The sequence below is a fragment of the Entelurus aequoreus genome, linkage group LG03, assembly GCF_033978785.1.
Source record: "Entelurus aequoreus isolate RoL-2023_Sb linkage group LG03, RoL_Eaeq_v1.1, whole genome shotgun sequence".
Taxonomy (NCBI): Eukaryota; Metazoa; Chordata; class Actinopteri; order Syngnathiformes; family Syngnathidae; genus Entelurus; species Entelurus aequoreus.
Window position 1 is genome coordinate 1,867,047 of NC_084733.1, and position 15,000 is coordinate 1,882,046.

General features: G+C 30.9%; 1 protein-coding gene across 1 annotated transcript in view; it reads left to right on the forward strand.

The window, feature by feature from the left end:
- The first annotated feature begins 644 nt into the window (after positions 1-644).
- LOC133647163 (pituitary-specific positive transcription factor 1-like) overlaps positions 645-15,000 on the forward strand; it is a 36,646-nt gene continuing 22,290 nt past the window's right edge. Inside the window, exons 1-2 of the mRNA XM_062043307.1 lie at positions 645-786; positions 10,045-10,206. Coding sequence (XP_061899291.1) covers positions 645-786; positions 10,045-10,206 — 304 coding nt within the window. The remainder of the gene's footprint in view (positions 787-10,044; positions 10,207-15,000) is intronic.

Below are 15,000 nucleotides of genomic sequence, written 5' to 3' on the forward strand. Positions count from 1 at the left end.
AACACATTAGCCCCACACATTAGCACCACACATTAGCACCACACATTAGCACCACACATTAGCACAACACATTAGCACCACACATTAGCACCACACATTAGCACCATACATTCGCACCACACATTAGCACCACACATTAGCACAACACATTAGCACCACACATTAGCACAACACATTAGCACCACACATTAGCACCACACATTAGCACCATACATTCGCACCACACATTAGCACCACACATTAGCACCACACATTAGCACGTGCAAACCCAAATGGTGAGTTCCCATTTTTTTGCACTCGCTGTCCATCTGAAGCTTTTAATCCGGCCCACAGACGAGTCCGGCTCGGGTTTCCCAGGCGCTCCTCGCCTTAATCCTGGACTTAGGGACGGGAGGACAGGAAACAAGAGCGGCAGCACGTGATTGGTTGGTGCGGCCTAGGGGGCGGGGTTTAAATACCTGCAGGAGGCCAGGATGCTGACACTCACCTGAGACGTGGCTGCTGGAGGACACCAATAGAGGAGTCTTACTTTGAAGGAGAGGAGGAATAGAGGAGTCTTAGTTTGAAGGACCGGGGAGGATGGAAGGAAAGACCCAGTGAAAGATCACCTGGAGAACCTGGGCAGGTTCTAGTCAGGACTTCAGATGTCGTCTCACACCTTCTGTGGTGACTCCTTCTCACCTCTGGCTGGTGACTTGTCTTCTCTGCCCATCTTCATGCACCACACCTCCGCAAGCCAGGACTGCCTGCCAGCCTCCTCACACGCTCACAGCATGGTGTCGGCAGGTAAGCACACCCGACTCACACGCTCGCAGCATGGTGTCGGCAGGTAAGCACACCCGACTCACACGCTCGCAGCATGGTGTCGGCAGGTAAGCACACCCGACTCACACGCTCGCAGCATGGTGTCGGCAGGTAAGCACACCCGACTCACACGCTCGCAGCATGGTGTCGGCAGGTAAGCACACCCGACTCACACGCTCGCAGCAAGGTGTCGGCAGGTAAGCACACCCGACTCACACGCTCACAGCATGGTGTCGGCAGGTAAGCACACCCGACTCACACGCTCGCAGCAAGGTGTCGGCAGGTAAGCACACCCGACTCACACGCTCGCAGCATGGTGTCGGCAGGTAAGCACACCCGACTCACACGCTCGCAGCATGGTGTCGGCAGGTAAGCACACCCGACTCACACGCTCGCAGCATGGTGTCGGCAGGTAAGCACACCCGACTCACACGCTCGCAGCAAGGTGTCGGCAGGTAGGCACACCCGACTCACACGCTCACAGCATGGTGTCGGCAGGTAAGCACACCCGACTCTCTGCAGGTAAGCACACGCGACTCACACGCTCGCAGCATGGTGTCGGCAGGTAAGCACACCCGACTCTCTGCAGGTAAGCGCACCTGACTGCCAAGTCCTGCTGGGCATCCTCCACACTTGTGTTGTTAAGACAGTAACACACAATTGCGTTGTTATTAATACAATAACGTAGAATTGTGTTGTCAAGACAATAAACCACAATTGTGTTGTTAAGATGATAACACACAATTGTGTGTTGTTAGGACCATAACATAGAATTGTGTTATTAAGACAATAACATATAATTGTGTTATTAAGACAATAACACACAATTGTGTTGTTAAGACAATAACACACAGTTGTATTGTTAAGAGTCTTAACAACACAAACGTGTGTTATTGTCTTAACTTAAGACAATAACACACAATTGTCTTATTAAGACAATAACTCAGAATTGTGTTATTGTCTTAATAACGCACAATTGTGTATTATTAAGACAATAACAAAGAATTGTGTTATTAAGACAATAATACACAATTGTGTGTTATTAAGACAATAACACACAATTGTGTGTTGTTGTCTTAATAACACACACTTGTGTATTATTAAGACAATAACAAATAATTGTGTTATCAAGACAATAATACACAATTGTGTGTTATTAAGACAATAACACACAATTGTGTATTATTAAGACAATAACAAAGAATTGTGTTATTAAGACAATAACACACAATTGTGTTGTTAAGACAATAACACACAGTTGTATTGTTAAGAGTCTTAACAACACAAACGTGTGTTATTGTCTTAACTTAAGACAATAACACACAATTGTCTTATTAAGACAATAACTCAGAATTGTGTTATTGTCTTAATAACGCACAATTGTGTATTATTAAGACAATAACAAAGAATTGTGTTATTAAGACAATAATACACAATTGTGTGTTATTAAGACAATAACACACAATTGTGTGTTGTTGTCTTAATAACACACACTTGTGTATTATTAAGACAATAACAAATAATTGTGTTATCAAGACAATAATACACAATTGTGTGTTATTAAGACAATAACACACAATTGTGTATTATTAAGACAATAACAAAGAATTGTGTTATTAAGACAATAACACACAATTGTGTGTTATTGTCTTAATAACACACACTTGTGTATTATTAAGACAATAACAAAGAATTGTGTTATTAAGACAATAATACACAATGGTGTGTTATTAAGACTATAACACACAATTGTGTATTATTAAGACAATAACAAAGAATTGTGTTATTAAGACAATAACACACAATTGTGTATTATTAAGACAATAACAAAGAACTGTGTTATTAAGACAATAATACACAATTGTGTGTTGTTAGGACCATAACATAGAATTGTGTTATTAAGACAATAACATATAAATGTGTTATTAAGACAATAACACACAATTGTGTTGTGAAGACAATAACACACAGTTGTATTGTTAAGAGTCTTAACAACACAAATGTGTGTTATTGTCTTAAATTAAGACAATAACACACAATTGTCTTATTAAGACAATAACTCAGAATTGTGTTATCAAGACAATAACACAGAATTGTGTTATTGTCTTAATAACACACAATTGTGTATTATTAAGACAATAACAAAGAATTGTGTTATCAAGACAATAATACACAATTGTGCGTTATTAAGACAATAACACACAATTGTGTATTATTAAGACAATAACAAAGAATTGTGTTATTAAGACAATAACACACAATTGTGTGTTATTGTCTTAATAACACACAATTGTGTATTATTAAGACAATAACAAAGAATTGTGTTATCAAGACAATAATACACAAGTGTGTGTTATTAAGACAATAACACACAATTGTGTATTATTAAGACAATAACAAAGAATTGTGTTATTAAGACAATAACACACAATTGTGTGTTATTGTCTTAATAACACACACTTGTGTATTATTAAGACAATAACAAAGAATGGTGTTATTAAGACAATAATACACAATGGTGTGTTATTAAGACTATAACACACAATTGTGTATTATTAAGACAATAACAAAGAATTGTGTTATTAAGACAATAACACACAATTGTGTATTATTAAGACAATAACAAAGAATTGTGTTATTAAGACAATAATACACAATTGTGTGTTGTTAGGACCATAACATAAAATTGTGTTATTAAGACAATAACATATAATTGTGTTATTAAGACAATAACACACAATTGTGTTGTTAAGACAATAACACACAATTGTATTGTTAAGAGTCTTAACAACACAAATGTGTGTTATTGTCTTAACTTAAGACAATAACACACAATTGTCTTATTAAGACAATAACTCAGAATTGTGTTATTAAGACAATAACACAGAATTGTGTTATTGTCTTAATAACACACAATTGTGTATTATTAAGACAATAACAAATAATTGTGTTATTAAGACAATAATACACAATTGTGTGTTATTAAGACAATAACACACAATTGTGTATTATTAAGACAATAAAGAATTGTGTTATTAAGACAATAACACACAATTGTGTGTTATTGTCTTAATAACACACAATTGTGTATTATTAAGACAATAACAAAGAATTGTGTTATTAAGACAATAATACACCATTGTGTGTTATTAAGACAATAACACACAATTGTGTATTATTAAGACAATAACAAATAACTGTGTTATTAAGACAATAATACACAATTTTGTATTATTAAGACAATAACAAAGAATTGTGTTATTAAGACAATAATACACAATTTTGTATTATTAAGACAATAACAAAGAATTGTGTTATTAAGACAATAATACACAATTGTGTGTTATTAAGAAAATAACACACAATTGTGTGTTATTAAGACAATAACAAAGAACTGTGTTATCAAGACAATAACACACAATTGTGTATTATTAAGACAATAACAAAGAATTGTGTTATTAAGACATTAATACACAATTGTGTGTTATTAAGACAATAACAAAGAACTGTGTTATTAAGACAATAATACACAATTGTGTGTTATTAGGACAATAACACACAATTGTGTATTATTAAGACAATAACAAAGAATTGTGTTAATAAGACAATAATACAGAATTGTGTGTTATTAAGACAATAACAAAGAACTGTGTTAATAAGACAATAATACACAATTGTGTGTTATTAAGACAATAACAAAGAACTGTGTTACTAAGACAATAATACACAATTGTGTGTTATTATCTTAATAACACACAATTGTGTATTATTAAGACAATAACAAAGAATTGTGTTACTAAGACAATAATACAGAATTGTGTGTTATTAAGACAATAACAAAGAACTGTGTTATTAAGACAATAATACACAATTGTGTGTTATTAAGACAATAACACACACTTGTGTATTATTAAGACAATAACAAAGAACTGTGTTATTAAGTTACCGGTAATAATACACAATTGTGTGTTATTAAGACAATAACACACAATTGTGTATTATTAAGACAAAAACAAAGAACTGTGTCATTAAGACAATAATACACAATTTTGTATTATTAAGACAATAACTTAGAATTGTGTTATTAAGACAACAACACACAATGGTGTGTGATTAAGACAACAACACACAATGGTGTGTTATTAAGACAACAACACACAATGGTGTGTTATTAAGACAACAACACACAATGGTGTGTTATTAAGACAACAACACACAATGGTGTGTTATTAAGACAACAACACACGATGGTGTGTGTGATTAAGACAACAACACACAATTGTGTGTTATCAAGTCTGTGGAGTAAAAGTGCTTCGGAGAGGAAGGAAACAACAAAATAACATTTTGCTATTTAGTCTACTATTTGTCCTCATGTTGTTTTCCACTGGTGTGTAACTGCACCTGTGCATAGTGTTCACCCTCTCACACGTCTCACTCCTTCATTGCTGTTACCAAATGAATGTTGGCCGACAAAACGTGTCTTGTTTGAGAACTTTGTAAAAATGAAAGTCCTGAAAGAAGAAGAAAAATGTTTGTGTTCCGTTTGGAAAAGAGAAGACTTTTATGTCCCGCTTGGCTTTGAGGAAGAATCAATACGTTTATCAAACAAATACTCAAATGTACAAAAGAGTAACATTTGTGGCCAAAATACTGCAAAGATTTAGTGAAAGTACAAGAAAAGTTGAAAGTGTTTTCATGGCAATAACAAACATGATCACAATGTTTATTGATTATTAGTTTATTGATTTCACAACATCAAGCAAATGTTCTTATTAAAAACATCATTTGGGGATTTTACTTCCTGTAAGTTATTGTTTTGTTTTTGGAATTCTTTTTCAGATGAATTGTACTTAAAGATCTGCTCGTTACTTGACTTCTGGAATAATAGTAAACATGGAATAATAATAATAATAATAATAATAATGTAATGATAATATAATAATAATAATAATAATAATAATAATAATAATAATAATATAATAATAATAATAATAATAATAATAATATAAGATATTAATGATAATAATAATAACATAATAATAATAATGTAATAATAATAATAATATCATTATTATAATTGTAGTAATATTAATATTATAATCATAATATAATAATAATAATAACAACAATAATAATAAGAAGAATATAATATCAGATAATAATATTGATAATATAATAATAATAATAATACTATAAGATAATAATAATAAAACAATAATAATAATAATAATAATAATAATAATATAATGATAATAATATAATAAACAAATAATAATAATATAATAAGATAATAACAATACGATAATAATAATAATATAATAATAATAATAAGATAAGATAAGATAATAATGATAATAATACCATTATTATGATTGTAGTAATATTATAATCATAATATAATAATAATAATAATAACAACAATAATAATAAGAAGAAGATAATATTAGATAATAAATATAATACTATAAGATAATAATTATAAAACAATAATAATAATAATAATAATAATATAATAATAATAATAATATAATAAAACAATAATAATAATATAATAAGATAATAACAATACAATAATAATAATATAATAATAATATAAGATAATAATGATAATAATAATAAAATAATAATAATAATGTAATAATAATAATATTATCATTATTGTAATTGTAGTAATATTAATATTATAATCATAATATAATAATAATAATAACAACAACAATAATAATAATAAGAAGATAATATCAGATAATAATATTGATAATATAAAAATAATAATACTATAAGATAATAATAATAAAACAATAATAATAATAATAATAATAATAGTAATATAATAATAACAATATAATAAAACAATAATATTAATACAACAAGATAATAACAATACAATAATAATATAATAATAATAATAATAATAATAGAATAATAATAATAGAATAATAAGTATAATAATAAATAAATACAATAAAAAAATAAAAAAATAAAAAAATACATAAATAAATAAATAAATACAATACTAATAATAATAACAATAATAATAATAATAATAATATTATCCATCCATATAATGATAATAATAATATAATAATACTATGATAAGATAATAATAATATTAAAATAATACTAATAATTAAATAATAATGATATAATAATAGTAATTAGATAATAATAATAATTATAATATAATAATATAATAATAATAATATAATAATAAAATATTAATAATAATAATAATATCATATAATAATATTAATATAATAATAATAATAATAATAATAATAATAATAATAATAATAATAATAATAATAATAATGATAATAATAATAATAATAATAATAATAATAACAATATAATAAGATAATAATAACAAGATAATAATAAGAAGAAGATATTAAGGTAATACTAATTAATTGAAGGGGGTGACTGTACTTTTAGGATTTCACTTACGAGTGGGGCGGCCATAACTGCCATGAAAATAAGTCTGACATTAAAATAATAAAGATATTAATCAATAAATGATCCAAGTCTATGTGAAGTGAATGTATAGAAAATATTACATTTACATTTTTAATTGAACTTTTGAAATAGATGAAAGTTTCCACTAACAAACTGAGATGCACTTCAAATGACAGTTTTACTATATTTTTACTATTTTATTTGTTATTTGATTGCTTTTTTCTTGCATTATTTGACTGACCTCCAACAAAATAAATGTACAAATAAAATCATATTCATAATTTGAATATTCTTAATGTTCTGCTCTGAGTTTCATTTCATACATTTTTTAATTAGCTGACATAAAGTAGAAAAAATGTGTTGTTAATAAACAGTAATTATTACTAAATACACTCAATAATAATCACTCATAATAATAATAATAATCATAGTCAATAATATTCATTCCTGTATTATTCAACCAATCATTTTCTCTTAAGTTGTCAATGTTCAATTGTGTCATGATGTCTTACAGTTGCTACACAATTGTCTTGTTAACACAACGACACACAATTAAGACAATACCATAATTGTGTTGTTAAGATAATAACACAAAATTGTGTTATTAAAACAATAACGTACAATTGTGTTGTTAAGACAAATAACACACAATTGTGTTGTTAAGACAGAAACACACAATTGTGTTGTTGAGACAATAACACACAAATGTGTTGTTGAGACAATAACACACAAATGTGTTGTTAAGACAATAACACACAATTGTGTTGTTAAGACAATAACACACAATTGTGTTATTAAGACAATAATACACAATTGTGTTACTAAAACAATAACACACGATTGTGTGTTATTAAAACAATAACACAAATGTGTGTTATTGTGTTATTAAGACAATAACACAATTGTGTTGTTAAGATAATAACACAAAATTGTGTTATTAAAACAATAACATACAATTGTGTTGTTAAGACAAATAACACGCAATTGTGTTGTTAAGACAGTAAAACACAATTGTGTTGTTAAGACAATAACACACAATTGTGTTGTTGAGACAATAACACACAATTACGTTGTTAAGACAATAACACACAATTGTGTTGTGAAGGCAGTAACACACAATTGGTGTTGTTAAGACAATAACACACTATTGTGTTGTTGAGACAATAACACACAATTGTGTTGTTAAGACAATAACAAACAATTGTGTTATTAAGACAATAACACACAAATGTGTTGTTAAGACCATAAAACACAATTGTGTTGTTAAGACGATAACACACAATTGTGTTGTTAAGACAATAACACACAATTGTGTTATGAAGACAATAATACATAATTGTGTTACTAAAACAATAACACACAATTGTGTGTTATTAAAACAATAACACAAATGTGTGTTATTGTGTTATTAAGACAATAACACAATTGTGTTCTTAAGATAATAACACAAAATTGTGTTATTAAAACAATAACATACAATTGTGTTGTTTAGACAAATAACACGCAATTGTGTTGTTAAGACAGTAAAACACAATTGTGTTGTTAAGACAATAACACACAATTGTGTTGTTGAGACAATAACACACAATTACGTTGTTAAGACAATAACACACAATTGTGTTGTAAAGGCAGTAACACACAATTGGTGTTGTTAAGACAATAACACACTATTGTGTTGTTGAGACAATAACACACAATTGTGTTGTTAAGACAATAACAAATAATTGTGTTATTAAGACAATAACACACAAATGTGTTGTTAAGACCATAAAACACAATTGTGTTGTTAAGACAATAACACACAATTGTGTTGTTAAGACAATAACACACAATTGTGTTATGAAGACAATAATACACAATTGTGTTACTAAAACAATAACACACAATTATGTGTTATTAAAACAATAACACAAATGTGTGTTATTAAAAGAATAACACACATTTGTGTTATTAAAATAACACACAATTGTGTTGTTAAGACAATAACACAACTGTGTTGTTAAGATAATAACACACAATTGTGTTGTTAAGACAATAACATACAATTGTGTTGTTAAGGAAATAACACAACTGTGTTGTTAAGATAATAACACACAATTGTGTTGTTAAGACAATAACACAACTGTGTTGTTAAGATATTAACACACAGTTGTGTTGTTAAGACAATAACACAACTGTTTTGTTAAGATAATAACACACAGTTGTGTTGTTAAGACAATAACACACAATTGTGTTATTAAGACAGTAACACGCAATTGTGTTGTTAAGACAATAACACACAATTGTGTTATTAAGACAGTAACACACAATTGTGTTATTAAGACAGTAACACACAATTGTGTTATTAAGACAATAACACACAATTGTGTTATTAAGACAGTAACACACACGTGTGTTATTAAGACAATAACACACAATTGTGTCTTAAGACAGTAACACACAATTGTGTTATTAAGACAATAACACACAATTGTGTTATTAAGACAGTAACACACAATTGTGTCATTAAGACAGTAACACACAATTGTGTCATTAAGACAGTAACACACAATAAGGTCGCAAAGAAGTTGAGCAGAGTGGTGATGCATTGTGGGATACGTCATTTATTGGAAGAGACGAAGATCGCGCACTTTTAGCGATGATGTGGATCAACGTGTGTGTGTGTGTGTGTGTGTGTGTGTGTGTGTGTGTGTGTGTGTGTGTGTGTGTGTGTGTGTGTGTGTGTGTGTGTGTGTGTGTGTGTGTGTGTGTGTGTGTGTGTGTGTGTGTGTGTGTGTCCTGCAGTGTCTTCTGGGCTGTCCCTCAGTCAGTCTGCCAAACGTCCTCATATGCAACTGGCCTCCTCGTCCTTGGCAAACAGTCTTGGCTCCGCCCCCCCAAGCCTGCACTACCCCGTCACACCATGTCACTATAGCAACCAGCAGACCGCCTATGGTATCATGGCAGGTACCGTATCACACTCACTTCACACTTGTAGTATACTCAGTGTATTGTCACTTCATACTTGTAGTATACTCAGTGTATTGTCACTTCATACTTGTAGTATACTCAGTGTATTGTCACTTCATACTTGTAGTATACTCAGTGTATTGTCACTTCATACTTGTAGTATACTCAGTGAATTGTCACTTCATTATTGTAGTATACTCAGTGTATTGTCACTTCATACTTGTAGTATACTCGGTGTATTGTCACTTCATACTTGTAGTATACTCAGTGTATTGTCACTTCATACTTGTAGTATACTCTGTGTATTGTCACTTCATACTTGTAGTATACTCAGTGTATTGTCACTTCATATTTGTAGTATACTCGGTGTATTGTCACTTCACACTTGTACTATACTCAGTGTATTGTCACTTCATACTTGTAGTATACTCGGTGTATTGTCACTTCATACTTGTAGTATACTCAGTGTATTGTCACTTCATACTTGTAGTATACTCAGTGTATTGTCACTTCATACTTGTAGTATACTTGGTGTATTGTCACTTCATACTTGTAGTATACTCAGTGTATTGTCACTTCATACTTGTAGTATACTCGGTGTATTGTCACTTCATACTTGTAGTATACTCAGTGTATTGTCACTTCATACTTGTAGTATACTTGGTGTATTGTCACTTCATACTTGTAGTATACTCAGTGTATTGTCACTTCATACCTGTAGTATACTCGGTGTATTGTCACTTCATACTTGTAGTATACTCAGTGTATTGTCACTTCATACTTGTAGTATACTCGGTGTATTGTCACTTCATACTTGTAGTATACTCGGTGTATTGTCACTTCATACTTGTAGTATACTCAGTGTATTGTCACTTCATACTTGTAGTATACTAAAATATTTTAAGTGTAAAAGGGTTAGAATTGTGCAATTCAATACATTTTTTAAAAAGGTTATCTTAATTATTATTTTTTTTGTAAATATAAATAAATTCATTAAAATATGTGATTAGTGTGATAAAACAATTGTGCAATTATTGTTTGAAAACAATATTCATCATTGTTACATTTTCTAAACATAAATGCATTTAAAAAAAAAATTTTTTTTTAATTAAATAAATTGTGCAACCAAATATATTTTCCAAAAAGTTATATCTTTATTTTTTTAAATAGAAATACATAAAATATAATTACATTCAAAACATGTCATTATTGTGATAATACATTTGTGTAAATATTGTTTTAAAGGCAATATTCATCATTGTTACATTTTCTAAACCTAAATGCATGAAATAAAAATGTATAAAAAAAATATATTGTTGTGATAATATAATTGTGCAATTAAATACATTTAAAAGGTTTTTTAATTATCATTGTTATTTGTTTTTAAATATAAATATGTGAAATTGCATTACCTGAAAATACAATTGTCCAATTCAATACATTTTCAAAAAGGTGTTACTCATCATTGCTCATTATCGATAAATACATAAAATAAAGTTTGATTATTAAAATATTTTAAGTGTAAAATGGTTATACACTTTAAAAAAAGGCTATAAGTAGTTATCTTTATATAATTACTTCAATCGGAATTAAATGCATGCATGTGTTAATAAATGTGTCAATTAGTTATTTTGTGTAAAATGATGAGGCAATTCCTGAAGGAATGGCGTGTGAATGCTCCAATGCTGAAGTTGAACTGAAATCCTGGAATTTTTTCTAGAATTGTTCAAGTAGAGCACATAATTCCCTAAACAGGCTGAATATTTTGAAATTGGAACGCTTTGAATCGTATGAAAAATGTTGGAGTTGTGGAAGTTTGAAGAATGTCCCATTCATTTCAATGGGAATTTCCCCAAAATGTGGGAATTTCAGGAAAAGCTGGAATTTTTTTGAAAATGGTAGAAAAAAAATAAAATGGTCTGAATGAGTTGAAATGGTTGCTGTTGGAATTTTTCAAATCGGGCAAGAAATGTTGAAGTAGTAACATGTTGAATTGAGAAATGGTATTACGGAATTCCTGAAATTTCGGGAAAACCGGGATTTTTTTTCCAGTTTAAAAAACAACTTCGTTTTTGTCCTGTTTAAGAAGAATGTTTTGACAGTAGAACGGTTGAAAAATGTGGAAGGAGTAGTCGCCAGAAAAAAGGGTGGAAATAGGGCTTTGGAAAACCAGGAATCCTGGAAAATCCTGGACTTTTTTTTAATTTGGAAAAATGATAGTTTGAATTTCCAGGGTGAGTGGAATATGTTGAAGGTGGAATGGTTTGAATAGGTTGAAAAACGTGGAAATGGTGGAAGTTTGAAAAATGGCCAATTTATTTTGAATGGGAAAAAATACCCCGGAAAACCTGAAATTCTGGGAAATCTGGGAATTTTTGGAATTTGTCAAGGGAAATCCCACCATTCCTTAATAGGCTGAACAGTTTGAAGTTGGAACGGTTTTAATCGGGTGAAAAATGTGGGAGTTGTGGAAGTTTGAAAAATGGCCAATTTATTTTGAATGGGAAAAAATACCCTGGAAAACCTGGAATTCTGGGGAATCTGGGAATTTTTGGAATTTGTTAAGGGAAATCCCGCCATTCCCTAATAGGCTGAACAGTTTGAAGTTGGAACGGTTTGAATTGGGTGGAAAAATGTGGGAGTTGTGGAAGTTTTAAATGTCCCATTTATTTAAATGGGAATTTCTCCAAAATGTGGGAATTTTGGGAAAAGCTGGAATTTTTTTTTAAATGGCAACAACCTTGAATGGTCTGAATGAGTTGAAATGGTTGCTGTTGGAATTTTTCAGATCGGTCAATAAATGTTGAAGTAGTAACATGTTTAATTGAAAAATGGTATTACGGAATTCCTGGAATTTTGGGAAAACCGGGTATTTTTTCCAGTTCAAAAAACAACTTAATTTTTTGTCCTGTTTAAGAGGAATGTTTTGACGGTGGAATGGTTGAAGTGTGTTGAAAAATGTGGAAGGAGTAGTCGCCAGAAAAAAAGGGTGGAAATAGGGCTTTGGGAAACCAGGAATCCTGGAAAATCCTGGATTTTTTTTTACTTGGAAAAATGATAGTTTGAATTTCCAGGATGGTGGAATGTGTTGAATGCGGAATGGTTTGAATCGGTTGAAAAATGTGGAAATGGTGGAAGTTTGAAAAATGGCCAATTTATTTTGAATGGGAAAATATACCCCGGAAAACCTGGAATTCTGGGAAATCTGGGAATTTTTGGAATTTGTCAAGGGAAAGTCCGCCATTCCCGAATAAGCTGAACAGTTTGAAGTTGGAACGCTTTGAATCGGGTGAAAAATGTGGGAGTTGTGGAAGTTTGAAAAATGGCCAATTTATTTTGAATGGGAAAAAATACCCTGGAAAACCTGAAATTCTGGGGAATCTGGGAATTTTTCAAGGGAAATCCCGCCATTCCCTAATAGGCTGAACAGTTTGAAGTTGGAACGGTTTGAATTGGGTGAAAAATGTGGGAGTTGTGGAAGTTTGAAGAATGTCCCATTTATTTCAATGGGAATTTCCCCAAAATGTGGGAATTTTGGGAAAAGCTGGAATTTGTTTTTAAATGACAACAACCTTGAATGCTCTGAATGAGTTGAAATAGTTGCTGTTGGAATTTTTCAGATCGGTCAATAAATGTTGAAGTAGTAACATGTTTAATTGAAAAATGGTATTACGGAATTCCTGGAATTTCGGGAAAACCGGGTATTTTTTCCAGTTCAAAAAACAACTTCTTTTTTTGTCCTGTTTAAGAGGAATGTTTTGACGGTGGAATGGTTGAAGTGTGTTGAAAAATGTGGAAGGAGTAGTCGCCAGAAAAAAGGGTGGAAATAGGGCTTTGGAAAACCAGGAATCCTGGAAAATCCTGGATTTTTTTTTACTTGGAAAAATTATAGATTGAATTTCCAGGATGGTGGAATGTGTTGAATGTGGAATGGTTTGAATCGGTTGAAAAATGTGGAAATTGTGGAAGTTTGAAAAATGGCCAATTCATTTTGAATGGAAAAAAATGTCCCAAAAAACCTGGAATTCTGGGGAATCTGGGAATTTTGGGAATTTTTCAAAGGAAAGCCCGCCATTCCAGAATAGGCTGAACAGTTTGAAGTTGGAACGCTTTGAATCGGGTGAAAAATGTGGGAGTTGTGGAAGTTTGAAGAATGTCCCATTCATTTCAATGTGAATTTCCCCAAAATGTGGGAATTTCGGGAAAATCTGGAATTGTTTTTTTAAATGGCAACAAAATTGAATGTTCTGAATAAGTTGAAATGGTTGCTGTTGGAATTTTTCAAATCGGTCGAGAAATGTTGAAGTAGTAACATGTTGTATTGAGAAATGGTGTTACGGAATTCCTGGAATTTCGGGAAAACCGGGAATTTTTCCAGTTCAAAAAACAACTTTGTGTTTTATGTCGTGTTTAAGAGGAATGTTTAGACAGTAAGACGGTTGAAGTGGGTTGAAAAATGTTGAAGGAGTAGTCGCCAGAATAAAGGGTGGAAATAGGGCTTTGGAAAACCAGGAATCCTGGAAAATCCGGGAATTTTTCTTTACTTGGAAAAATGATAGTTTGAATTTCCAGGATAGTGGAAATATGTTGAAGGTGGAATGGTTTGGATCGGTAGAAAAACGTGGAAGTTTGAAAAATGGCCAATTCATTTTGAATGGAAAAAAATATCCCAAAAAACCTGGAATTCTGGGAAATCTAGAAATTTGGGGAATTTTTCAAGGGAAAGCCCGCGATTCCAGAATAGGCTGAACAGTTTGAAGTTGGAACGCTTTGAATCGGGTGAAAAATGTG